At 43.1% G+C, this 26795-nt stretch overlaps 1 protein-coding gene across 1 annotated transcript; it reads left to right on the forward strand.

Annotated features, from left to right (window-relative positions):
* LOC106574544 (ATP-binding cassette sub-family C member 4) lies at positions 1-26650 on the forward strand. Its single transcript, XM_014150501.3, has 30 exons — positions 1-183; positions 1996-2106; positions 3664-3784; positions 3925-4149; positions 4791-4880; positions 5716-5879; positions 6531-6656; positions 9023-9272; positions 10045-10152; positions 10785-10874; positions 11251-11442; positions 11989-12083; positions 12187-12273; positions 14416-14512; positions 14738-14947; positions 15627-15764; positions 15892-15929; positions 16047-16153; positions 16302-16448; positions 16614-16693; positions 16805-16955; positions 17034-17153; positions 17313-17423; positions 17580-17680; positions 20382-20729; positions 20869-20958; positions 21080-21252; positions 21829-21934; positions 24617-24751; positions 24947-26650. Exons 1-30 carry the CDS (start codon positions 110-112, stop codon positions 25031-25033), a joined length of 3972 nt encoding a protein of 1323 aa, XP_014005976.1. The 5' UTR covers positions 1-109; the 3' UTR covers positions 25034-26650.
* Positions 26651-26795: the final 145 nt, after the last annotated feature.

Genomic DNA, 26795 nt, shown 5'->3' on the forward strand with positions numbered 1-26795 from the left:
TTACACAACAGGAAATAAAGTAACAGTTTTGAAGAGTAGTGGTACCAGACTTTGTTGCACCGCACACGTAGAAGTTGGCCAAGCCTTTGAATAGTGCCTGCAGGGAAATATGGAACCTGTAAAAAAAGATGCGAAGACGAATCCATCGGCAACAGCTAATCTTTTCTCCCATGTATTCTTCTGGTAAGTCAACAACCTTCGCCGCCGGGTTATTGAAATGAAGCTGAGCTAGGCTCTACAGATAGTCGTTATCGTTTTTACTGAAACAGTGTTACTGTTAGGCTATTCGAAAAATCTTCGGGCAATTTTAGTTTGAGAGGTTAAACGATTTGCTGTTTAATTAAATTAGGTATAACGTCATAATGAACCCTTATAACTTAAGCACTAGTCTGGTTTATAACCTAAAGTGCGTTTTATCCATGTAATTCCATTGTTTCCTCCACTGTGAAATCACAATTTCCGGTTGATTCATCCAGTCTTGGATTATGTATGGTGCCAAATAAGATTCCAGTAATTTATGAACCAAGAATATTGTTTGCGCAAACTAGGCTATTAATCCCAATCTCGTTTGTTTCGGATACACTCAGAGGTAAACCTCTGCGAGAAGAGAAAGGATGGATGCCTTGTTTTGAATTGAATGAGACAATCAGTGCTTTATATTTACATTAAAGACGCGCTCCAGCAATTTTTTTTTTTTGTCGTTGACTTTTCCAGTTGAAAAACAATACCCCACCCCACGTATAAATACAGTAATGTACAAATGGGTAAAACAAAATGTTTTGCGCAAAATCGTTTTTTTTTTCAGTGCAAATGAGCTCAAGAGAGTAGAGTAGGTATTTAAAACAACATTTGCTGTTTGCTAAGGCATTTGCTGACAATTTGTACATTTTACATGCACAGTGCACACAGTTGGGTACTCAAGCATTTGCAATAAATGCTTTTTACGAAGACATGCTACCAGTAGGCCTATGTCACAAATAGAGTAGATCGTTTACTGCAGTGGTTCCCAAACAGGGGCCGCGAGGGGTCTGCAGTGGGGGCTTGGAGTAGTGGGAGATGAGGAATAAACCAAAACTTGTGAGAATTGTTTTTATACAATCTGTCTTTCAACTTACTCTTGAAAGTTGTAGTAGTATAATGCACAAGGTGCAACTTCGAAATTGGGTAGTGCATCAGCAGTTTTCCCTCTTGTCATTGCAGACCTTAGAGCTATTTATAACTTGTCAGAAATGTCCAGGTGACTATGAAAGTAGTGATGGGGGAAAAAAAATGATACCTACATAATTTAGATTATTTTTGATCTATCGTTTTGACTATCCCAATATTATTTTTGTGCTAGTTTGCCTTAGCTGTACCAAATCTCCAGTATTTTTTTCCCCCCTTCATAGCTTTGCTATCTTTTAAAAAAGGGAGCCAATTAATTTCACCACTTTTTTTATTTCCATGACAGATCAAAACTCGTTTTCTCATAGCTCTCTCTTGTCCCTCTGCAGCAGACATATAGTGAGCAATATGTTTGGAACATGGTATCACAATAAAATCGCAGTATTGAATCACAATGCATATCATATCGGCACCTAAGAATCAGGATAATATCCTATCGTGAGGTCCCTGGTAATTCCCAGCCCTAGATGAAAGTGGGGCATGAGTGAAAAAGTTTAGGACGCACTGGTCTACTGCAGGGTTTCCCAAACTCGGTCCTGGAGCCTCCCCGAGTGCACTTTTTCTTTTTTCTTTTCCCTATCATTACACAGTGGTTCAAATAACTAACTCATCATCAAGATTGTATTATTTGAATCAGCTGTGTAGTGCTAGGAAGGAAAAAAACGTGCACCGACGGGGGGGCCCCAGGAACGAGTTTGGGAACCCCAGGTCTAGTGCATGCATTGCCCTGCTCATCCTGAATGTAACACTACATGTATTAAACACCTTTCCTCATCTCTACCTCTGTTCTCTTCCCCTTTTCCATATATTCTCTCTTCCCTTTTTCATTAGCTGGATAAATCCTTTGTTCCGCATTGGATACAAACGAAGGCTAGAGGAAGATGACATGTACAAAGTGCTCCCAGAGGATGGATCTGAGAGACTGGGAGAGGAACTACAGAGGTATGGCAAACGTATAATTCTGAACCAAGACAGAAGTGGCCTGTTGAATTGTGGTTAATTAAGCCCAAACATCACCTTAAATAAAACGTAATAGCGGAATCGCCTTCAAACCAGTTGCTTATCGCCCACCTGAGGATGTTTATCCTACCACTACTATACACCAAGCATATCATGAAAGCCATATCCTGTTGGCTGTTTATCCTTTGATAAATGGATGGAAAGGAGTTGCTGCATTTAACATGTCCTTGTTAATATTTTACATGCTGCCTGTCCTGTCTGCTTTCAAGGACAGTTATAAAATGACCCAATAAAAGAAAGCATGCATACCCTCCTGTAAATGATGAGGGGGGAAAAAAATAGTGTTTCAGCATTTCACCAAGACATTGTCAGTATTCACCTATCCAACCTGGCCTCAGGGAGATTTGTAGGATTTGGAATGTACATTTGTCTCTCTCCATTTAGTATATGTTACCTTACAAAATGTAATAATGGTTGTACCACATCAAACAAATTGGATGACTGACTGTATCAAGCATCTTGGAGGGCATATAGTATTATACATCTTTCTCTGAGGCCAGGCTTCTTGTTGAATTGTTAGCATTTGTGGCTAACGTTAGTGGCTAAAGCAGCAGGTTAGGAGTATTTGCTTAGCAGGTATGGGGAAGTTAAGTTGAGGTTAGGGGAAGGGTTAGCTAAAATGCTACAGTTGTCCCCGATGTGACTAAAACATGTAACCTTTGAGTTGCTGGACGGACCCATGCTCCCCGACCTACTTTTGTTTCTGTCTTAAGTAACCGGACCATTATTCTATTCGCAATGTAGCGTATCATACTAAATGGAGGTACACAAATTTAAATAACATATCCTACGTCTGTTTAAATGTGGTCATGCTGACCAATCCGTTGTCTTTATCTAAACAGGGGTGTCAAACATTGCAGGGGGTCCATTTCGGCCCGCATGTGGTTTGAGTAATAAAAACTCTTTTAAAATATTGTTTTTGCAGGTAAAACGACCTCGATATATATTTTAAAATGACATCAATGTCGTTACTTCAGAACTATTTAAAGGTGTTCCATGTGTGATCTGGTGACACATTGGTGTGTAATTAGGACGTCATTCAAGACTGATCTGATATTGTTTATATTATGAACCTTCAGTGAGTTTATCTTTGTGTTACACATTCATACTCTAAAATTCACAGACGGAGCAATGGATGGAGCATGAGGTCAGAATTATAGTTTTAACCATGTTTTGAAGATGCATAGTGTTTGTTTAAAATAACATTGTTTAGATACAGTGGAGTAAAACAAGCTTATTTTGTGTTGTGATGGAGTAAGACAGTTGAACTAAGCTCACAAATCAATGGCTATATATAATTAATTTAAATGTAAAGAAATGGATGTACCAATCTTAGATTGCCCCTTTTTAATTGCAATTGTATCACAATGCAGAATTGAACATCCAGGTACCTCGCCTCCTCAAAACTCATTGGAGAGGACGTGAGAAATCAAGTCATTGAGATTCTCCCAAAGTAAAATGAAAGCCATCTTTCCACAGGCACTGGGACCATGAGGTGCAGAAGGCTGCCAAAGATCTCAGGCCTCCCAAACTCACCAAAGTCCTCATCAAGTGCTACTGGAAACCCTACGCAGTGCTGGGGATCTTTACTCTTATTGAGGTACGTAGAAGAAGAAAAACACGACCTGTGTAAGACTTACCGGTACCCTGCTAGGGAATTAATGATATCTTAGCCATATGTTTTATATATCAAGCTGTGGATTCACCTCATATTTTCTACCTCTCTTGTTCCCCCAATAGGAGGTGATTAAGGTGATCCAGCCAGTGTTCTTGGGAAAGCTGATCCAGTACTTTGAGAAGTACGATCCTGATGATATGGACGCACTGTACGAGGCCTTTGGCTACGCTGCTGGTGTCTGTCTGTCCACCCTGATCCTGGCCGTCACGCATCACCTCTACTTCTTCCACGTCCTGAGAACCGGCATGAAGATGCGAGTAGCCATGTGTCACATGATCTACAAGAAGGTCAGCATAAGAGACGCGTGCCTACAGACTTTTTTTATTTTATTTTATTTTTTTAAACAGTTTTTTTCAAGGTCGTATCTGATGTCCTGGACTTGAACTTGGCTGACTAAAGGATGAGCCACCCTCCCTCTAGGGCACATGTCAAACTCATTCCACAGAGGGCAGAGTATCTGCGGGTTTTCGCTCCACCCTTGTACTTGATTGATGAATTAAGGTCACTAAGTAGCAAGGAACTCTCCTCACCTGGTTGTCTAGGTCTTAATTGAAACCAAAAACCCGCAGACACTCGGCCCGCCGTGGAATGAGTCCGACACCCCTGCTCTAGGGCAGTATTTCCCAACCCTCTCCTCAGGGACCAACATACGTTTCACATTTTTTAAACCTAAACTTGCACACCTGATTCAATTAGTCAAGTGGTTGATGATTTATAGAGTAATTGAATCCGGTGAGCCAGTTTAGGGCTACAACAAAAATGTGAAACGACTAGGGTTCCCTGAGGAGAGGGCTGGGAAACCCTGCTCTAGGGTATGACTGCCTTTCCAAACTGACATGTGGGTATTTTCTTCTTTGTATTGTGACAAATTACCTGGTTATTTATTGAGTTTGCAATAATTAACTTGGTAATGTATGTGTCACCCCAGGCCCTGTGTCTCAGCAGTGCAGCGATGGGAAAAACAACCACAGGCCAAATAGTGAACCTGCTATCCAACGATGTCAACAAGTTTGATGAGGTATGAACCCTGTAATACATTTTTTTTTTCTTCACTTTGCATATTGCTGACTTAGTGTATTAGCAACAGTAGAAAAAACTGTTGAAAATGAACCTATACTTAAGACCTTTTGATCCACTGTGCAGACAGACAGACCCAATCCAATATCAGCTCTGTTACTTCAACCCTGGAGGATTGCATAAGTCGCACAAGGCTGACTGAGTTGTTAACCTGCACGGTGCCAGTCAAAGTAACACTTGAGTTTAAAGTACAGTGCATTTTGATAAAGGTCAGAGTCACAGGCTTCACCGGGCACCTGGCAGACAAATTAACATTTTGAGTTGTTACTCCAGTGTTTCCCAGTCCTGGTTCTCCAGTACCCCCAACAGTACACATTTTTATTGTAACCCTGGACAAGTGCACCTGATTCAACTAATCATGAAGCCCTCAATGAGTTGAATGAGGTGCGTTTGTCAAGGGCTACAACGAAACGGTGTACTGTTGGGGGTACTCAAGGACCACAGTTGGGGAAACACTGCCCTACACGGCTGTTTTGTTGCATATTGTGGTCAATGATTCAAAGTCAAGGAAATATGCTGCTACATATTACTGTTTAGAACATGGCTGAATGGAACGTACAGTTGAGTTCAGTGACTGTAGCATCAAACTACAGTGTAGATGTAACACAGGGGTCTAGAACTCATGGCTTGTGGGCCACATCAAGCTCACAAGTCACTGTGGTGGCCCTTCTGGAGGGAATTTGAGACAACTGATGTACCATAGTCTCCAAAAATCCTGTTCTCGTTTAGAAACACTCACCCTATGAGTTTCAACACATGACCCCACTTGGTTACAGGTGACTATTTTCCTGCACTTCCTGTGGGTAGGGCCTCTCCAGGCGGCGGCCGTCCTGGGGCTGCTGTGGGTGGAGATTGGCCCATCATGCCTTGCAGGCATGGCCGTCCTTGTCATCCTTATGCCAACGCAGACCATGTTCGGAAGGCTCTTCTCCAAGTTCAGGTAACACACAATGTAGATGGGAGACTGCGCTTAAGATTTTTCGTAAGTCACTCTGGATAAGGGCGTCTGCTAAATGACGTAAATGTAAAACAAGCAGGGAGGTCAGTGAGTGCCTTTTCTTGCCCAGTATGAAACCCAATGAACATACCAATTGCTTTGTAAACTGATCTTTGGCCTGCTTTTATGATGTGTAATGATTATCCCTAGCATAGACTAATCCATGTGAGGGCCTAACCCTAGTGTGGGCCATGTGAGGGAACAATTGGCTGACTTGTCAATAAACCAGGTTTGTCTATGATATGTATGTATGTATGTATGTATATGTGTGTGTGTGGTCTTTTTTTAACCTAATGCAGGGATCATCAACTAGATTCAGCTGTGGGACTTATTATATATATTTTTTTCCTTGAGCAGATGGGCAGGGGGCTGGAAAACAATTACAAATTTGTAGACTGCAAATTGGCCGCAGGAAGCCCAAACAGATATATTTGACAAAATCATAGTAATTTGAAACCTTACTTACATTTGTATACAATCATAAATGTATCTCTCTTATGCGTGGGAATACTTTGGAACAGATTTCCCCCCCAAAAAATCACTTGGATCTGGGGGTTGAGGAACCCAGACCTAATGACTGTCCTTTCCTTGCAGGAGTAAAACTGCAGCCTTGACTGACAATAGAATACGCACAATGAATGAAGTGGTGTCTGGAATCAGGATCATCAAAATGTATGCCTGGGAGAAGCCCTTCTCAGCACTGGTCAATGATGTCAGAAGGTAAAAGAAAGTATAACATTGAAGATTTTTAACTGATCCCACTGCACTGAACAAACTCAATATTGAGATGGTGTTAGATTTGTAGATATTGTTACTGTAATAAGGCTTACAAGCGCTATTGTCCAAAGCCCATTACAGATTTGTGAAATGTGTTATTTCAAGATTTCTGTTATCACCCATGATTCATTTCAGCTGGTTGTCCTGTTAGGATTGCTGACGCGAGTGAAAGTCCCATGGTGTGTTTTAACCAAAGACCTTCCTCTTCTTGTCATTTTTCTGTGTTGAGGAATCGACACCAACAATGGCTTCTTGTAATGTTTATTAAGGAAACACTAACTACATTGTCTCTTCTGAGGGTTTGTCCAGACATTTTAGATACTCAATGCATTGTCTAGATAATCTTACTTTGTGCCAAAGTACCATTGACACAAATGTATAAGTTATACAAACATACAATTGTCAGTCAAATCGACTGAAATCCTACTGATTACCACCCAAGCCTGAAAAGGGTTATACTGGGGTATTTTGAAATACCCACGGTATGATTTTCAATACTGTCTATATATATATCGATCGACCCTGGGTTTATAAGCGCGGATATCGACACTGCCGCAGGAGCATGCTTTTGCTTCGGGCTAGAAGGTCGAGGGGTCGAGACCTGCTCCTTCCTTGTTTCATTACATTGGTGTCAGAAGTGATCGGACCTTGCATCCATGACAATGCGTGTGCTTTGCTGGTGAGCGCGTTCCTGTAAGACGTAGAGTCGCAAGCTAGCGCGAGGACGCGCTCTTTGAAAGGAGGGAATAGTGTAATGACCCTGGGTTTAAAAGCGCGGATATCGAATTCACACCTGTTTGCCAGCTAAACGTATAGCTACAAGATATTTAACTTTTAATTCTCTCCAACTCAGGGCTCCAGCTATGTATTTGGTTTGCTAGCTAAGTGGCTAGCCTGCAAGATCAAGCTTCTTGGTTACAGCAGAGACAATCCCTTCCTGGATCAAGAACCCTGTTGTCTAATATTTGTTTTGTGCGTGCAGCAAGCCTTAAGATGGTTGTACAGCTTTATGAGCTGGGGTGTCTGTCCTTGCAATTTGTTTATGTTGACTTGGACTTGTTAGCATTTAGCAAGCGTCCGCTATGGGAATACTCTAGTAATTTGTAATTTTAATTGTTATTTTTTTTACTGTTTTAAAAAGAAATGGTGCCCCCTTGTGTGCACTGTGTGCTTCTGTATGGTACGGAAGCGACATGAAGATCTAAATCTGAAAATCCGCCCAACCCTACTTTTCATAACCACCACTATTACCTGGTGTGGTATTGCTTAGTGGGCCTCTGACACACAACCACCATGTACACTAGGTGTACAAAACATTAAGGACACCTGCTCTTTCCATGACATAGACTGACCTTTATTGATGTCACTTGTTATATCCACTTCAATCAGTGTAGATGAAGGGGAGGAGACGGGTTAAAGAAGGATTTTTAAGCCTTGAGACAATTGAGGCGTGTGTGCCATTCAGAGGGTGACTGGGCAAGACAAAATATTTAAGTGCCTTTTGAACGGGGTATGGTAGTAGGTGCTATGCACACCGGTTTGTGTCAAGAACTGCAGCGCTGCCGAGTTTCACGCTGAACAGTTTCCTGTGTGTATCAAGAATGGTCCACCACCCAATGAATTGAGGCTCTTCTGAGGGCAAAAGGGGGGTGCAACTCAATATTAAGGTGACCTTAATGTTTTGTACACTCAGTGTATACTACGATGATGTCCTAAAATGGACAACGGATCACAGAGCTGGCACAAAGCCACTGGCATGTTAACAGGTGTCGACAAGCTCTGTCACAGCTTCTCCACCTCAGAGCTGTGACATGGACCTGCTACTACTATCCAGTCATAAGGTTGTCTAAATCTCTGTCACCTGCCTGTTAGTATAAGGAGAACAAGGTGCCCATGGTTTTTCCCAGTGATATAAATTGCTCAGATTGAGTATTTTTTATAAAGGGCTACATAGGGATTTCTCATGCAGTGGTTCATAATGTCACTGAGTGAATCTGTGGTGCACATCAGCTCTGTTTGAAGTCTGGACAGCAACAACCTCTCCCCACGCAACAGGACAACCCCTGCTCCTCTCCCTTTGAATATCCATGCATGTTTACACATACTCACAGGGCTAAGGTAAGTGGCCAGCCGCCAGATGAAGTGATCAAAGCCATGTTATCAGTGTATCCTCTTCCCGGTTTTCATGTAGCATCCCCAGGCATATTTATATGCAGACTTGTTTCTCTGTGGTCTTCATCAGAGCATATGTATTGAAATGCTTGTTTGTTTGTTACGGAACACCTCCCCCCCCCCCCCGCCCCCCCCAGGGAAGAGATCTCCAAGATCATGTCGAGCTCCTACCTGCGAGGCCTCAACATGGCCTCCTTCTTTGCGGCCAGTAAGATCATAGTCTTCATCACCTTCACCGTCTACGTCCTCCTGGGGAACACCATCTCAGCCAGCCGGGTGTTTGTGGCCGTGTCTTTGTACAGTGCCGTCCGCCTCACCGTCACCCTCTTCTTCCCCTCGGCCGTAGAGAAACTGTCTGAGACGCTCATCAGCGTCCGCAGGATCAAGGTATTAAAATGCATGTGAGCTTCTGAAATGGTTGCATTCTCCAACGGAGTTTTAGTATTTTATTTGTGGTATATGGTAATGTTTTCCTGGGAAGCACACAGCATCTGTAGTTAATCCAAGGTAGAGATGCTATGACGCGTTGTCCCTCGCTAAAAAGACTCCATGTGAAATGAATCCCATTCTTTCTTGGGTGGTTTTAACCCAACAAGTTGTTTTGGTTATTGTGCATTACTTTATGCATTATCTCTGACAGATATGTAAGTATTATCTCTTAATGTGTGAACCATGCAATACCAGAGCTCTCCTGAAGTTGTGCAAGGCTCGTCTTCTGCACGAGTTGGCTTCTGACCGTGCAGGTGTCGTCTCTGCGCTGGGTTCCTTTTTTTTTTAGTTAATTTTAGATGTGCTGTCCTGACAGTTGCCTGGATGCCAATGTGAAACACAAGGCCCAGCTCTGGCTGATCCCCTAAGATTTATGTAATCCTGTCACATTATCATGCTTTATGATCAGTGACTGTAAAATCATCATGGGACTTATCTGGGCCACAGCCAGGCTTTTCATTACTGTATGTCATCTGCTTGTTCAAAGCCAGGGACGTAACAGGCATCATTGCGATCAAGATCCTCAAGTTGTTGAATGTGTCATCTCGATCCAACACGATTGTAAACAAAGTCTCGGGTCCATCTCGATGTGGCGGTGTTGTTAACATAAGGAGACATGGCTGTATATCACTGTTGAACTCTTGGTGAACTATTGTTTCCACTCTCACAGACTTTTCTCCTGCTGGATGAGATTGTGAAAAGCAACCATGGATTCCTCCAGGAGGAGAAGCAAGAACCCTCTGTGGAGATCCAGGACCTGATTTGCTACTGGGACAAGGTGAATGTTCAACTACTGCCATCCAGACTCCTAGATACACCTACAGTACTGTTTACTGCTATCACAAACACCTTTATTACAGCTTGATTTTGTGTGTGTACAGTGAGCTCAAGGTATTGGGACAATTGTATTGTTATGGCTCTCTAATCCAGCACTTGGGATTTTAAATGATACAGACTGAGGTTAAAGTGCAGACTGTCAGCTTTAATTTGAGGGTATTTTCATTCATATCGGGTGAACCACTTAGAAATTACAGCACTTTTTGTTCATAGTCCTCCCATTTTAGGGGACCAAAAGTATTTATAAACAAATTCACTTGTGTATTAAACTTGTGAGTCTACAAACGTGTTGGATGCATTTGCTGTTTTGTTTTGGTTGTTTCAGATTATTTTGTGCCCAATAGAAATTAATGGTAAATAAGAATATAATCTTTTCTACATGAATGTGGATGCTACCAAGATTATGGATAGTCCTGAATGATTTGTGAGAAAGTTAGCTCATACCCCCCAACATGCTAACCTCTCACCATTTCAATAACAAGGCTGGTTAGCATTTGTATATTTATGCATTTTGGAGCTCACTCTTTTATAATAAAGTCTAACCTGAAATGACCCCTCTCTCGCTCTGTACAGAGTCAGGACGCCCCGTCTCTCCAGAACCTGTCACTCACAGTAAAGTCAGAGCAGCTCGTCGCTGTCATTGGACCTGTGGGGGCTGGAAAGGTCAGAGGTCATGTTTCTTAGCTTGGTGTGCCAGCCTATTACATCACTGTGTGAGGACCGCCAACGTAGCGAGAGGGAAGTAAGCCAACTGGAATATTTATTTAGCTACAGTGTGAATCAGAAACCGGTATTGCAGGATGTGTAAACATTGAGGTTTTCTCCTCTTACTGTGACATAGTGCCTGCCTTTGTGTACACTGTGTACAAAATTTCATGAATACCTGCTCTTTCCATGACAGACTGGCCAGGTGAATTATCAGGTCAATGCTATGATGCCTTATTGATGTCACTTATTAAATCCAACTCAATATCGGGAAGGTGTTCCTAATGTTTTGTACACTCAGTGTATGTTCTTATCAAGCTCACATTTCCCACAGTCCTCTCTGCTCAGCACCATCCTGGGGGAGCTGCCTCACGACAAGGGGGTGTTGAAGGTCAAAGGTCAGCTGACCTACGCCTCCCAGCAGCCCTGGGTGTTCCCTGGAACCATCCGCAGCAACATCCTGTTTGGCAAAGAGCTCCATCCTCAGAAGTATGAGAAGGTCCTGAGAGCCTGCGCCCTCAAGAGGGTAAGACACACTGAATGGAGCTCTCATGGTATTTAACGCTGGGAGATTGCTAAATGCAAGGATTGGTGAAGCTCCATTGTGAACGTTGGCTCTCTTGAACTTTGACTGCAAAGAGCATCAGACATTTGGCTATAGGTGGTACGCCTTTCATCAGAGCTGTCAACACTCGTACATGAACACATGCAAGCTCTCAGTCCCCTCTGCCCTATTGAACACAATGTGAGACTAGATTCACGCTCTCACAACCACATCCCATGAAACGGACATCTGCTCTAGAAACACTTCCTCTTTGATCGGAGGACTGGACTTTCAGCCACACATTCACTTGCCATGGAGAACACTTCAAACACATGGTGATCTGTAATGTCACTTCCCCAGCCATGCACTCTGTAACACTGTCCTCTTTCACTGTGTACAAACTGCATTCCCTCTGTGTGTGGAAGATCAGGTCCTGCACATAGTCATTATGGTCCTCCTGTTTGAGGGATTGTGATGGTTGTGGATCCTATTAACCCCTGTCGTCTCTGTTGTCCCTTCTGTGTTCAGGACATGGAGCTGCTGCCAGACGGGGACCTGACATTGATAGGGGACAGAGGAGCCACCCTCAGTGGGGGACAGAAAGCTAGAGTGAACCTGGCCCGGTAAGACCACAGCTCCACTTCATACCAGAGTAGAAATGAGTTGAGGTACATTCAATAGATGAATATCCTCCAGTCTCTATCTGAAAGCCTTGTTGTGTCTCAGGGCTGTGTACCAGGATGCTGATATCTACCTGCTGGACGACCCTCTAAGTGCTGTGGATGCTGAGGTCGGGAGACACCTGTTTGAACAGTGAGTGAACCACAGTTTCAGCTAAACACGTTTTTTATTTTTACAACTGAATAGAGTGATGCAATAGAATAATACACTGATAGGACTTTGCTCTCAGTACACCGTCTCAACATGACTGTAAAAGAGCAAAACGATAGAAAACACAACCGACCGGGCACACACTGGTTGTTTCCAAGTCATTTCAATGAAGTGACGTTGAACCAATGTGGAATAGATGTTGAATTGATGTCTGTGCGAGCTCAACCATTTTTGCAGCAGCATAATCCTCACTCTCCTTGTCATTTATAAGGGGTCACGGGGATTGCCACAGGGTAGCTCACCAAGTCTAAACATTGGCTAAGCAAGGAAATTACCTCATTGATCATGAGCAAAGCATACAGCAATGTGTTCCTCTCTTACTGAAGTATGTAATACAGTGGATGAACTACTGACTTACTGAAGCATAAACTGGAATATGTACAGTACTTCCACTATTGTTCTGGGGTGTTATGAAGCATTCTGCTCCTGTCCCCCAATCCTTTGTTGGTGGCTGGTGATTTATCTGGCAGAGTAGCGGAAAGTCTGGAGCGCTCTATTCCTACCTCCCTGAGGTCTCCATCAAAGCAGCCCTAGCCTCTGGAAGGCAGGAAAAGGAGTGGTGCTGCTGCCACTGTCAGGCACACAAGAGCCCTACTCTACCTTATCCTGTCACATGACATGGTCCCCTGAAAGTGTTCATAATGGAACCAGCAGGGCAGTGATGAGCAGTGGGCTGCACTTTTACAAAAAGCTATAACGCGATTGAAATGTGTTCTAACCATTGTAAGAGTAAATCTGTGTTTTTGGTGTGGATGCTGTCACAGAACTGCCAACATGCACGCATTTTGCGTACCAACAATGCAATTCTGTCCATGTACACAGGCACGAGATCCGGGTTAAAAGTACGCAGAAATGAATAGGTCCTCAATTTATTTTTCATTTTAATAAAAAATAAATCCACTGAGTAAATCTAACATCCCGATTCTCGAGCTGCAACACACAGACATGTACGGAGTTTTTGTCAACGGACATGGCGAGTAATACATCATTATTCGAAGTAGCCCCGTAAACACATGGACAAATCCCCTTTCGACTCCTTGTGTTGTGGAAAGGTAACCACTAATTGTATCAAGCTAACGTTAGCGATCATAAGATGGACATTCAGTGGGCTCTGTGGTGCCAGTGTAGGTTCCGTCCCTCTCTAAGCCCCAACCTGGGCTCGAACCAGGGACCCTTGCACACATCAACAATTGACACCCCACGAAGCATCGTTACCCATCGCGGCACAAAAGCCGTGGCCCTTGCAACGCAAGGGGAAACCCTACTTCAAGTCTCAGAGCGAGTGACTTTACTGATTGAAACGCTATTAGCGCGCACCACCGCTAACTAACTAGCCATTTCACATCGGTTACACCAGCAGTTCACTCGCATTTGTTAGTGAAAGAAATTAAATGCAAATACGAAAAATAACTGGTCGCATTTGTGCGAGTATGATATACATTTAATTATGCGTCCCATTAGTTGTATTTTCCACGTAACGTTACGAGGATCACACAATCTCATAGACTAACTGTAATTATGATCCACGTCACAAAAAGCATGACAAAAGTATAATCAAAAATAAACATCTTGGCATTAAATGGAGTCGGGAGTTTAGAAAAATTGCGCAATGAATAATGAATGAGTGTCCGTTATCAGCTATAGAGGCAATGCTTCTAAAATGCCTTTGCACTAGATTTTAGATTTGATAAATTACGAAAATCTGAAATTATGTATGCACTGCAAAGAAATACAATAGGCACCTTTACATAGGCTGCAACACTGGCCTCTTCTAGCGAACAGCGTTCAGATTCCCTTTGTGGTAGCCTACTTAAGCTTTGTGTAGCTAGTTTGCGGTCTGTGTCGATGAGTTCATCTTGTTTTAAAAAATGGTTTTGCTTTTAGTGTTGATTAGGAACCGTGTCTAAAGCCAATAGTTGTGAGCTGGCCCTAGTGATTGGCCCTGTGTGTCACCTATCAATCTCCAATTTGCCCATGTGAGTCTGGTACTCTGAAAAGTTGGGCAGGGTTGGCAGGTCTGCTGTCATCTGACTGTCTCCTGTCTGTCTCTCCATGTGTGTCCAGGTGTATCTGTGGTATTCTGAAGAACAAGCCCCGCATCCTGGTCACCCACCAGTTGCAGTACCTCCAATCAGCCGACCAGATCCTCGTCCTCAAGGAGGTGTGTTCCTGGCAGGGTTTAACATTCCACACACACTTTAAGACCACATAGGAGCACACATGCACTACCCTGTGCTTACGTTAATGCACCTGCACTGCAAGCAGGGGGGAGATATGTTACACTGTAAACACACATAGGAACACCTGTATAATTGCAGACAGACTTATACATTACATACAAACTCCAGATGTTTGGTGGGGTGTGACTTTCGTGTGTCTGTTTCAGGGTCACATGGTGGCAAGGGGGACGTACAGCGAACTCCAGCGCTCTGGGGTCGACTTCACCTCCCTCCTGAAGAGGGAAGAGGAGGGGCCACAAGCCCCAGGGGCGGAGACTGAAAGCCGCTCGCCACGCAGCCGCACCCTCTCGCAGAATTCTGTGGTCTCCCACACCTCCTCCATACGTTCTGTTAAAGACGGAACTGAACAGCTTCCGGTGGGTCCCGCCCACTTCCAGTCGTTTGATACAGTCACCAGGAGCATTTTCACCCTGTGTCCCTGATGATATTTTGTAGCAAAGCAGTGAGTGAAGAAAGTTACCTGCGTTTGCTCTTTTTTTCCACAAGAAGGCAGTGCGTACAAACTTTTAGTAGAAGTTTGCCAGAAACAGCAAAGTCCGTCACACGCAATATCTCAGACAGCACTGACCCGATTTTTGACGACACTTGGGTGAACGATGTCTTGCCATAGAGATATGGAATTTACACTGATTTGGCCCAAGGTAGTAGCAATAATAATTTACTGAAATTCTTTAGTCACATGCTATATCTCAATTGGCCCGAGAGAGGAGGGGGGGGCACTGCATCATTCGTGGGGGACAAAGTGTTTACTGTTGCCTTGTAATTTTAGTAGAAGCTATGCAAGCCACAGCAAAGTACATGTCGTACTTGCCTTAAAAAAAAAAACAAGTTCATTTGTATCTTGTTGACATGCTCAGATTCCCCAACACAGGGGTTGTGTAAGTTCTCAACTTCCCTCGTGCTTGAACCTCTACAGAGTTTCTCCTACAGAGTGCACAGAATGACTCACTTAACATTGTTGCACAGATGTCATTATTTGCAGTGGCCTTAATGAATAACCCCCAATAAATCCTATGATGTTTGTGTGTAATGCAGGCAGAGCTTGTCCAGACAGTAGTCGAGGAGAGCCGCTCGGAGGGGACCATCGGCGTCGGCCTCTATGTCAAGTACCTGAAGGCAGGCGCCAACGTCCTGGTGTTGATAGGAGTTGTATTACTCCAGTTCCTAGCTCAGGTAATGACATCATAACCCCAGTACAACTACATGGTCAAAAACAGCACTAGTAGTGTAGAAGAAACTAAATCTGACGACTTCATTAAATGATATAGGTCTCCTAACAGACTTGTGTTTTTGTGTGCAGGCAGCATATGTTCTACAGGACTGGTGGTTGGCATATTGGTAAGATGTTTTTATTTCACTGTTCATTTCCAATCGAGCAACTGTCATGTTACCCTTTTAACATGCTGTGTTGGGACTGGCTCTCTGCTTTAGCTCTGTCTCCTCTGTGATTGACAGGGCAGGAGAGCAGGAGAAGCTCAACGTTAACGGCACTGTGACCGTCCAAAATGGTGTCAACGTCACTGAAGAGCTGAACCTGGATTTCTACCTCGGCATTTATGCAGGTGAGAGACAGTGGAAACCCTACTCTGTAAATTGTTTTGCTACTCTTAAAATAGTGTCATGCAGGCTCTTTCTTCCTCCATAACCTTTGTGTTACAAAATGTGTGCTTCAAAATGTAACATCCTAAAATGGGAAATCTGTGTTTTCAGGTTTGACTGGAGCAACTCTCATCTTTGGCTTTGCCAGGAGTCTGTTGATGTTCAACGTGCTGGTGAAAGCTGCTCAGTCTCTGCACAACCGCATGTTCAACTCTATCCTCCGGACACCTGTACGCTTCTTTGACATTAACCCAATTGGTAAGCCATGTGCAAACTGGAACATATAGGGAAAGCGATTTTCTGTTGCCACAGTTTTGTGTTGAGAGATGCTGCATTTGTGTTTACTTAAGGTCAGACATAATATATCTGTAGACAAAGAGAGAAGTTTTTAAATTCCTGGTGTTCTCTCCTCTTGTGTCCCAGGAAGAGTCCTCAACCGCTTCTCTAAGGACATCGGCCAACTGGACGCGGCCTTACCTTGGACCTTTGTGGACTTCATTCAGGTGAGCCACGACACATTTTGGCCCTGCATCTTCACAAGGTATTTACTATTCGATCACCAGTTAACCGGTTCCCTCTCCTGGTTATGTCTTTGGGGATCTTTTTCTGAGTAGATATTCCTGCAGATCATCGGTGTGATCGCTGTAGCGGCCTCCGTCATACCCTGGATCCTCATCCCATTGGTTCCTCTTGTCATCGTCTTCCTGTTCCTGAGACGCTACTTCCTGCAAACGTCACGAGATGTCAAGCGCCTGGAATCTACCAGTGAGTGCCAGTGGCCTTTTTTGCTTTATAGTGTGCGTGCACATGGACAGTAATCAGTAACCATGTGTCTCTCTGCAGCTCGGAGTCCAGTCTTTTCCCACCTGTCCTCGTCCCTCCAAGGTCTGTGGACGATCCGAGCCTTCAGAGCCGAGGAGAGATTCCAGAACACCTTTGACGCTTATCAAGATCTGCACTCAGGTGGTTCTCCTTTCAATGCTGCCTTACTTCCATTTTGTTTGTCTCCAATGGTTCTAAGTACATTGGGTAGAATGTATACATGTTATTAAATATAATTCTCAAACAGTGTCTGCTCCGTTCTATAGGAATATAACTGAATCAGTGTCTCTCGTTTCTCAGAATCCTGGTTCCTGTTCCTGGTCACCTCTCGCTGGTTTGCCGTCCGCCTGGATGGCATGTGCGCTGTCTTCGTCACCATCACCGCCTTTGGCTGCCTTCTGCTCCGAGATCGTAAGAGACAATGGCACACAGAGCCAACACAGTTACAGAGTACACTTGGGCTGAAGGAGGTTACGAAAACTACAGCTTGTTGCCAGACCTAGAATAGAAATGATTGAACATTGGGTCTAACTAGTGTCCTGTTTGTTTCTCTTCTGGCCTTGTTAGAGGTGGAGGCTGGATCTGTTGGCTTGGCATTGTCCTACGCTGTGACTCTCATGGGGATGTTCCAGTGGGGTGTACGGCAGAGTGCTGAGGTGGAGAACATGGTGAGACAACCCAGATATGTAGAGGAACACCTGTATTTACAATCAATCCCTTCCTCAGAGATGCTACATGCTTTACAAACCCACCAGAGAACTTAGTCTGGAAATATGTTGATTGATATGTGTAACCCAGTTCTCAGAACTATTAGTGGTGACTCTGAAACTGCCTCCTGGTCTATTTGGCCTTTCATCTTGTTCATGTTGGTATTCATGGCAGGATGGAATGTTCATCCATAACAGCTCTTTCAAGAATCCAGCCTGAGGGTTTTCTGTTTCTAAATGCCGCTCTCTAAAGTGCTTTTAGTTTCACGTTTTAACGTACTGCACAAGTACAGTGGAATGCCTTTTCTTGCAAGCTCTAAACCCAACAATGCAGGAATCAATGTAGTACTAAAAATAACAGAACAAAAACATGAGAAATAGAAATAAGAAGAACATGAGAAGTCAGTAAGCTATATTCGGGGTCAGTCAGTTCCAGTACCATATTTACAATGTGCAGGGATACTGGAGTGATAGGGGTGGGGTAACTAGGCATCAGGATGTATGATAAACACGGTAGCAGCAGCTAATATGACGATTGTATTTGTGTGTGTGTACAAATTAGAGGTCGACCGATTATGATTTTTCTACGCCGATACCGATTATTGGAGGACCAAAAAAGCCGCTACCAATTAATCGGCTGAATGTTTTTGTTTTATTTGTATGTAAAAAAAAAAAACATATATATATATATATATATATATATTTATTTAAAAAAAAATACATACAAATAAAACAATACTGAATGAACACTTATTTTAACTTAATATAATACATCAATAAAATCAATTTAGCCTCAAATAATAAAACGTGTTCAATTTGGTTTAAATAATGCAAAACAAAGTGTTGGAGAAGAAAGTAAAAGTGCAATATGTGCCATGTAAAAAAGCTAACGTTTAAGTTCCTTGCTCAGAACATATGAAAGCTGGTGGTTCCTTTTAACATGAGTCTTCAATATTCCCAGGTAAGATGTTGTAGTTATTATAGGACTATTTCTCTCTATACGATTTGTATTTCATATACCTTTGACTATTGGATGTTCTTATAGGCACTTTATTATTGCCAGTGTAACAGTATAGCTTCCGTCCCTCTCCTCGCTCCTACCTGGGCTTGAACCAGGAACACATCGACAACAGCCACCCTCGAAGCAGCGTTACCCATGCAGAGTAAGGGAAACAACTACTCCAAGTTTCAGAGCGAGTGACGTTTGAAACGCTATTAGCGCGCACCCGGCTAACTAGCTAACCATTTCACATCGGTTACACCAGCCTAATCTCAGGAGTAGATAGGCTTGAAGTCATAAACAGCGCAATGCATTGCGAAGGGCTGCTGGCAAAACACACGAAAGTGCTATTTTGAATGAACGCTTACGAGCCTGCTGGTGCCTACCACCGCTCAGTCAGACTGCTCTATCAAATCAGGCTTAATTATAACATTACACACAGAAACACGAGCCTTAGGTCATTAATATGGTCGAATCCGGAAACTATCATCTCAAATAAAACGTTATTCCTGTTACATTGCGCAATCTTCAATGTTATGTCATAATTACGTAAAATTCTGGCAAATTAGTTCGCAACGAGCCAGGCGGCCCAAACTGTTGCATATACCCTGACTGCGTGCAATGAAAGCAAAATGACACAATTTCACCTGGTTAATATTGCCTGCTAACCTGGATTTACCCTGACTCTGTTTGCAAGAGAAGTGACACACTTTCCCTAGTTAAATGAAATTCATGTTAGCAGGCAATATTAACTAAATATGCAGGTTTAAAAATATATACTTGTGTATTGATTTTAAGAAAGGCATTGATGTTTATGGTTGGAGCAATGTGTACCTAAGCGATTATATGCAACGCAGGACAGGCTAGATAAACTAGTAATATCATCAACCATGTGTAGATAACTAGTGATTATGATTGATTGATTGTTATTTTATAAGATAAGTTTAATGCTAGCTAGCAACTTACCTTGGCTTCTTACTGCATTCGTGTAACCTCGTGGAGTGCAAATGTAAAGCAGGTGGTTAGAGCGTTGGACTAGTTAACCGTAAGGTTGCAAGATTGAATCCCTGAGCTGACAAGGTAAAAATCTGTCGTTCTGCCCCTGAACAAGGCAGTTAACCCACCGTTCCTAGGCCGTCATTGAAAATAAGAATGTGTTCTTAACTGACTTGCCTAGTTAAATAAAGGTCTAAAAAAAGAAATCGGCCAAATCGGCATCCAAAAATTGCTATTTCCGATTGTTATGAAAACTTGAAATCGTCCCTAATTAATCGACCATTCCGATTAATCGGTCGACCTCTAGTACAAATGAAGTGAGTGTGTAGAGTCCTGTGAGTGGGCATAGAGACTAAATTAAATACAAGGGTAACTCAAATAATCCATGTAGCCATTTTAACTCTTTAGCAGTATTATGGCTTGGGGATAGAAGCTGTTCAGGAGCCTGTTTCTGTCAGACTTGATGCACCGGTACTGCTTACTGTGCAGAAGCAGAGAGAACAGTCTATGGCTTGGGTGGCTGGAGTCTTTAATGATTTTCTGGGCCTTCCTTCCTGGATGGCAGGGAGCTCGCCCCCAATGATGTACTGGGCTGCTTAAAGAACCCATGCTAGTACAAAAGCCTGGGCTGTATGACTGACATGGTGCTTTATTCACTGTCCTCAGATGACGTCAGTGGAGAGGGTGGTGGAGTACACAGAGCTGGAGAGTGAAGCACCCTGGGAAACCCAGAAGCGTCCTCCTCCTGAGTGGCCAAGCCAAGGCCTCATCACCTTTGACCGGGTGAACTTCTCCTACAGCTCAGATGGACCTGTGGTCCTGAAGGACATGAAGGCCATGTTCAGGCCCAAAGAGAAGGTTGGCATCGTGGGCAGGACGGGTGCAGGGAAAAGCTCCCTGGTATCGGCGCTCTTCCGCCTGGCAGAGCCAGAAGGCAGGATCTACATCGATGGAGTTCTGACCTCTGAGATCGGCCTTCATGACCTGCGCCAGAAGATGTCCATCATACCTCAGGTAACTACTGTTGGTGGGTCTTCTGTGGCTGCTCTGTCCCTTAGTCCTTCTGAATGTAGTAAAGGAAAGGCTTCTAGTTCAGATATGGATCTGTTAGAGCTTATTACATTTTTCTGCTTGTGGCCCCCCTCTTCTGCAGGACCCAGTGCTTTTCACGGGCACCATGAGGAAGAACCTGGACCCTTTCAGCCAGCACACAGATGAGGACCTGTGGAACGCTCTCCAAGAGGTACTGCTCCTCAGACTCCTATTGATGCAGTAACGAGATATACTCACACACATTTACATACAGGTTAATGTGTGCTTTTGGTGGCATCGGGGTCTTACTCCAGTAACTGTTTCCTCTCCAGGTCCAGCTGAAGTCTGTGGTGGAGGAGCTGCCCAATAAGATGGAAACGGTTCTGGCCGAGTCAGGCTCCAACTTCAGTGTGGGTCAGAGGCAGCTGGTCTGTCTGGCCCGAGCGGTCCTGAGGAAGAACCGCATCCTCATCATCGACGAGGCCACGGCCAACGTGGACCCCAGGTAAAGAGCTTCCTCACTCACTCACACGTACGTTGCCATGGAGGACCTCCCGTCTGTCCTTTAGAGCTGGGCAGCTGACATGCTTTAATGCTGCGTTCATAGCCAAGTGGGAATGTGGTATTTACCACATATGACTGGGAAGAATCCACTTGAAGGCCCCTCCAACTGGTAATTACTAGTGGGGAAACTGGTCTATCATCCCTGAGCTCTGACTTTTCTCACATGCTGACCTCTGACATCCCCTACTAAGGAAATTCTTGATAACAGCATTTTTGGAAGTTAAATGAAACAGTAAAACATACTTAAAAAAATAAAATAAAAAGCAACTTAATAATATGGTTTTCGAACACTAATTTGTTTACAGGCATGATGGCTGTAATTTTAGTTTGATGCAACCGATGGTCAATTAGCCACTCGTCTTTTCTCAATTAGTTGAATGCATCCAGCTGGAAATTACCAACTTCCCACTTGGTTATGAATGCAACATAAGACTGGGAGGCATCTAGTAGTAGACAAGTGTGAGTGTTTCTTTTTCCCAGCTTTGTCCTCACCTGTCTGTTTGTCTTGGTTCTGTAGAACAGACGAGCTGATCCAGAAGACAATACGAGACAAATTCAGGGAGTGCACCGTGCTCACAATCGCCCACCGCCTCAACACCATCATAGACAGCGACCGCATTCTGGTGAGAGCGCTCCACAGTTACACAATGATCACCCAACTGGGTACCTGTCTACTCTACAGTATTCTTTTTATATACACTACTGTTCAAAAGTTTGGGGTCATTTAAATTTTGTACATTTTGTAAAAAGATGAGGCCTGTAATTTTCATCATAGGTACACTTCAACTATGACAGACAAAATTAGAAGAAGAAAAAAATCCAGAAAATCACATTGTAGGATTTTTAATTAATTTATTTGCAAATTATGGTGGAAAACTTTTGTTATTCACCAAATACTTATTTATCTCAATACTTTGTTATATACCCTTTGTTGGCAATGACACAGGTCAAACGTTTTCTGTAAGTCTTCACACACTGTTGCTGGTATTTTGGCCCATTCCTCCATGCAGATCTCCTCTAGAGCAGTGATGTTTTGGGGCTGTCACTGGGCAACACGGACTTTCAACTCCCTCCAAAGACTTTCTATGGGGTTGAGATCTGGAGACTGGCTAGGCCACTCCAGGACCTTGACATGCTTCTTACGAAGCCACTCCTTAGTTGCCCGGGTGGTGTGTTTGGGATCATTGTCATGCTGAAAGACCCAGCCACGTTTCATCTTCAATGCCCTTGCTGATGGAAGGAGGTTTTCACTCAAAATCTCACGATACATGGCCCCATTCTTTCCTTTACATGGATCAGTCGTCCTGGTCCCTTTGCAGAAAAACAGCCCCAAAGCATGATGTTTCCACCCCCATGCTTCACAGTAGGTATGGTGTTCTTTGGATGCAACTCAGCATTCTTTGTCCTCCAAACACGACGAGTTGAGTTTACCAAAAAGTTATATTTTGGTTTCATCTGAACATATGACATTCTCCCAATCCTCTTCTGGATCATCCAATTGCTTTCTAGCAAACTTCAGACGGGCCTGGACATGTACTGGCTTAAGCAGGGGGACACGTCTGGAACTGCAGGATTTGAGTCCCTGGCAGCGTAGTGTGTTAATGATGGTAGGCTTTGTTACTTTGGTCCCAGCTCTCTGCAGGTCATTCACTAGGTCCCCCCGTGTGCTTCTGGGATTTTTGCTCACCGTTCTTGTGATCATTTTGACCCCACGGGGTGAGATCTTGCGTGGAGCCCCAGATCGTGGGAGATTATCAGTGGTCTTGTATGTCTTCCATTTCCTAATAATTGCTCCCACAGTTGATTTTCTTCAAACCAAGCTGCTTACCTATTGCAGATTCAGTCTTCCCAGCCTGGTGCAGGTCTACAATTTTGTTTCTGGTGTCCTTTGACAGCTCTTTGGTCTTGGCCATAGTGGAGTTTGGAGTGTGACTGTTTGAGGTTGTGGACAGGTGTCCTTTATACTGATAACAAGTTCAAACAGGTGCCATTAATACAGGTAACGAGTGGAGGACAGAGGAGCCTCTTAAAGAAGAGGTTACAGGTCTGTGAGAGCCAGAAATCTTGCTTGTTTGTAGGTAACCAAATACTTATTTTCCACCATAATTTGCAAATAAATTCATTAAAAATCCTACAATGTGATTTTCAGGATTTTTTTCCCCCCTCATTTGTCTGTCATAGTTGATGTGTACCTATGATGAAAACTACAGGCCTCTCATCTTTTTAAGTGGGAGAACTTGCACAATTGTTGGCTGACTAAATACTTTTTTGCCCCACTGTACATTAGTATTGTCTAGTTTGAGAAACAGACCCCTCACAAGGCCTCTACTGGCAGCTTCATTAAATAGTACCCACAAAACACCAGTCTCAATGTCAACAGTGAAGAGGCGACTCCGGCATGTTGCAAAGAAAATGCCATATCTCAGACTGGCCAATAAAAAGAAAAGATTAAGATGGGCAAAAGAACACACACTGGACAGAGGAACTCTGCCTAGAAGGCAAGCATCCCTGAGTCAACTCTTTACTGTTGATGTTGAAACTGGTGTTTTGCGGGTACTATTTAATGAAGCTGCCAGTTGAGGACTTGTGATGGGTCTGTTTCTCAAACTAGACAATACTAATGTACTTGTCCTCTTGCTCAGTTGTGCACCGGGCCTCCCACTCTTCCTATTCTGGTTAGAGCCAGTTTGCGCTGTTCTGTGAAGGGAGTAGTACACAGCGTTGTATGAGATCTTACGTTTTTGGCAGTTTCTCACATGGAATAGCCTTCATTTCTCAGAACAAGAATAGACTGAGTTTTAGAAGAAAGTGTTTTGTTTCTGGCCATTTGGCCTGTCATCAAACCCACAAATGCTGATGCTCCAGATACTCAACTAGTCCAAAGAAGGCCAGTTTTATTGCTTATTTAATCAGAACAGCTTTCAGCTGTGCTAACATAATTGCAAAATGTTTTTTTTAATGATCAATTAGCCTTTTAAAATGATACACTTGGATTAGCTAACACAACGTGCCATTGGAGCACAGGAGTGATGGTTGCTGAAAATGGGCCTCTGTACGCCTACGTAGATATTCCATTAAAAATCAGCCATTTCCAGCTACAATAGTCATTTACAACATTAAATGTCTGATCAAATTGATATTTTAATGAACAAAAAATTAGCTTCTCTTTTCAAAAACAAGGACATTTCTAAGTGACCTCAAACTTATGAATGTGTGTGTGTCCCAAGGGCTTGTCAGGTCCTTTGGAGTATCCCTAATGATACACCCATCGATTTACTTACTATATAACTTGACTCTGTTCCCAGGTTCTAGATGCGGGTCAGATCCACGCATACGATGAACCCTACACCCTACTTCAGAACCCTGATGGTATCTTCTTCAAGATGGTCCAGCAGACAGGCAGGCAGGAGGCCGTTGCCCTCCTGCAGTCCGCTAAACAGGTACGTAGCACACTGACTTAACAGAACATGTCTACTTCACTCTCCTACTCTGTTCTCTGGCAGTGAAATAGCTTAATGTTCAAAGTGACATGCTACCACACAGATGTGTGGGAGTTGTGTTCTTGTGTGTCCACCATATACCTCTGGCGTTTCGGGTTGGCATACACTAACACCGGGTGTCTCATCTTGATTCAGGCATACAATAGCCGGAGTCGTCCCAGTACGACCAACGGCGGGGTCGGCGCAGACGGCAATTTGGTCATCTTTGAGACGGCCCTGTAACAACCTGGAGGAGGCTTTGACTGTTGTTTTAAAGCCTGAAGTACTACTCCTCGGAGTCGGCTGGCACTGCAGTCCCATGGCATTCTCCAGTCTACAGAGATCAACAGTGCCTTATCACCCAGCAAAAACTCCATGTTGGAAACTCCATTTGGACAGGAATTGGAATGGTTTGGTCCAGTGTGCCACAGGCTGAGTTGAGTTAAATCCACTTATGCAGTTGTAGGGATTTTTTTTCCCAAGCTAAAAAAAAAGTTGGGAAAGTACGTGGTGGGATAACACTAAATGTTAACAGTCCCTTATTTATTTATTTTATTTATCATTATCCGAACATGCAGTAACCAATCGATTTAAAGTATTAACCATCGAGACCCATGACAATTGATTGTATAATCGTGACTTGACTGATATTTGAGACATACGCAAATTGCGTATACAATTTACAAGAGCCAACATTTGAGGACTCTTTCCTTAGATTCATTTGTGGCCAATTTAATATCCGATTTGAAAGTAAATACTACGTAATGTAGTTTAGTGCTTTCATTTTTTGCAGCAGCAGTTTTAGATTAATCATCTCTGTATAAATCATATTTATAATAAATGTAATTTGTATTCAAAGTAAAAACGTAAGTTATTTAGCCATACCAAATCAATCTCATGTAAAGTGTAACTTTTGTATACCAGTGATGTATTTTTTTTTTTTACAACTTATTTGCACCAGCAGCTCCAAATGCATTATTTACTGTATCTGCTGTAGTCACTACATCAATGTACCAAATAGGGTTTGCGAATGTCTTCTCAATACTCAGGTAGTTTGAATATGAATCCCACTAAATATGTAGTCAAAAGGGCAATTTCTGAGGCAAAAATGTTGCAAATACTGTCGGAGAGGCCGGGGAAAACTGACAATTGGCAGAGAGGTTCGGAACGCTCTTTCTTATTGGTCTTTTAACTAATTTACCACATGGTGATGTCACCATGGAAGGCCAAAACTCTATCCCAAAATAGGCTGAAATTTCAGCCTGTCTTTTCAAACAGCTCTTGCACTACAAGGGCATCATAATTTTCATAATTTCAGTTACTCCAACCTCAGTATGGAAATGTTTTATAAAACAGGAAAATCATGTTTTACTGCACTGGGTTAAGAAATGGTTAGTCATGTAGATTAGAAATGTGATTAGTGAGGAATATTGGGTAAGGTTGAAAAACAAGTCACGCGCCGGATTCGAACTGGAAACCTAACCTAGGAAAATCACGTTTGGCTGCACTGGGACTTGAAATGGCGTATACGGGAGCTTTTCTAGCTTGTATGTGCCTTTTTAAAAAAATATTCAGCATTGATCCTCATCGTCAGGTCTTGTCAGATGAGTTTACATGACTGAATATCACTTCTATTTCTTAGAGTGAATCTAGCCTTTAAAATCAATCTGTAGCGCAGAAGATTCCCATTATAGCATGATTGAAATGTAAAGGTCATTTCTGATTAAGCTGACATGGTGTTTACTTTGAATACAGTCCCCGCTTACGCGGGAACATTGAAATTGAAAGGCAATTGCGCTATAGCGTGGAACTAATGCCATACGGACTAAATAAAGCTCCTAATCGATTTGTTTAATACCACTTTTAAATCAGCTCTTTTCACTATTGCAACCGTTGACGTGGTGAAATGTTTGTGAGGAAAGTCACAGGACTGATGAATGTGGTTTTCCTTAATGTTTTTCTGTCGAGGGCGGAAAGTTCAGGAATAAGGGTTGGGTTAGAAAAC

Source organism: Salmo salar, chromosome 16 (genome assembly GCF_965601325.2).
Source record: "Salmo salar chromosome 16, fSalSal1, whole genome shotgun sequence".
Taxonomy (NCBI): Eukaryota; Metazoa; Chordata; class Actinopteri; order Salmoniformes; family Salmonidae; genus Salmo; species Salmo salar.

Excerpts from the sequence above, each read along its gene's own strand:
- LOC106574544 (XM_014150501.3), top strand. The coding sequence starts at position 110 with ATGGAACCTGTAAAAAAAGATGCGAAGACGAATCCATCGGCAACAGCT. Across the intron at positions 9,273-10,044 it reads TCAGCGTCCGCAGGATCAAG|ACTTTTCTCCTGCTGGATGA; the intron begins GTATTAAAATGC and ends CCACTCTCACAG. Across the intron at positions 16,694-16,804 it reads CCTTTGTGGACTTCATTCAG|ATATTCCTGCAGATCATCGG; the intron begins GTGAGCCACGAC and ends TTTTCTGAGTAG.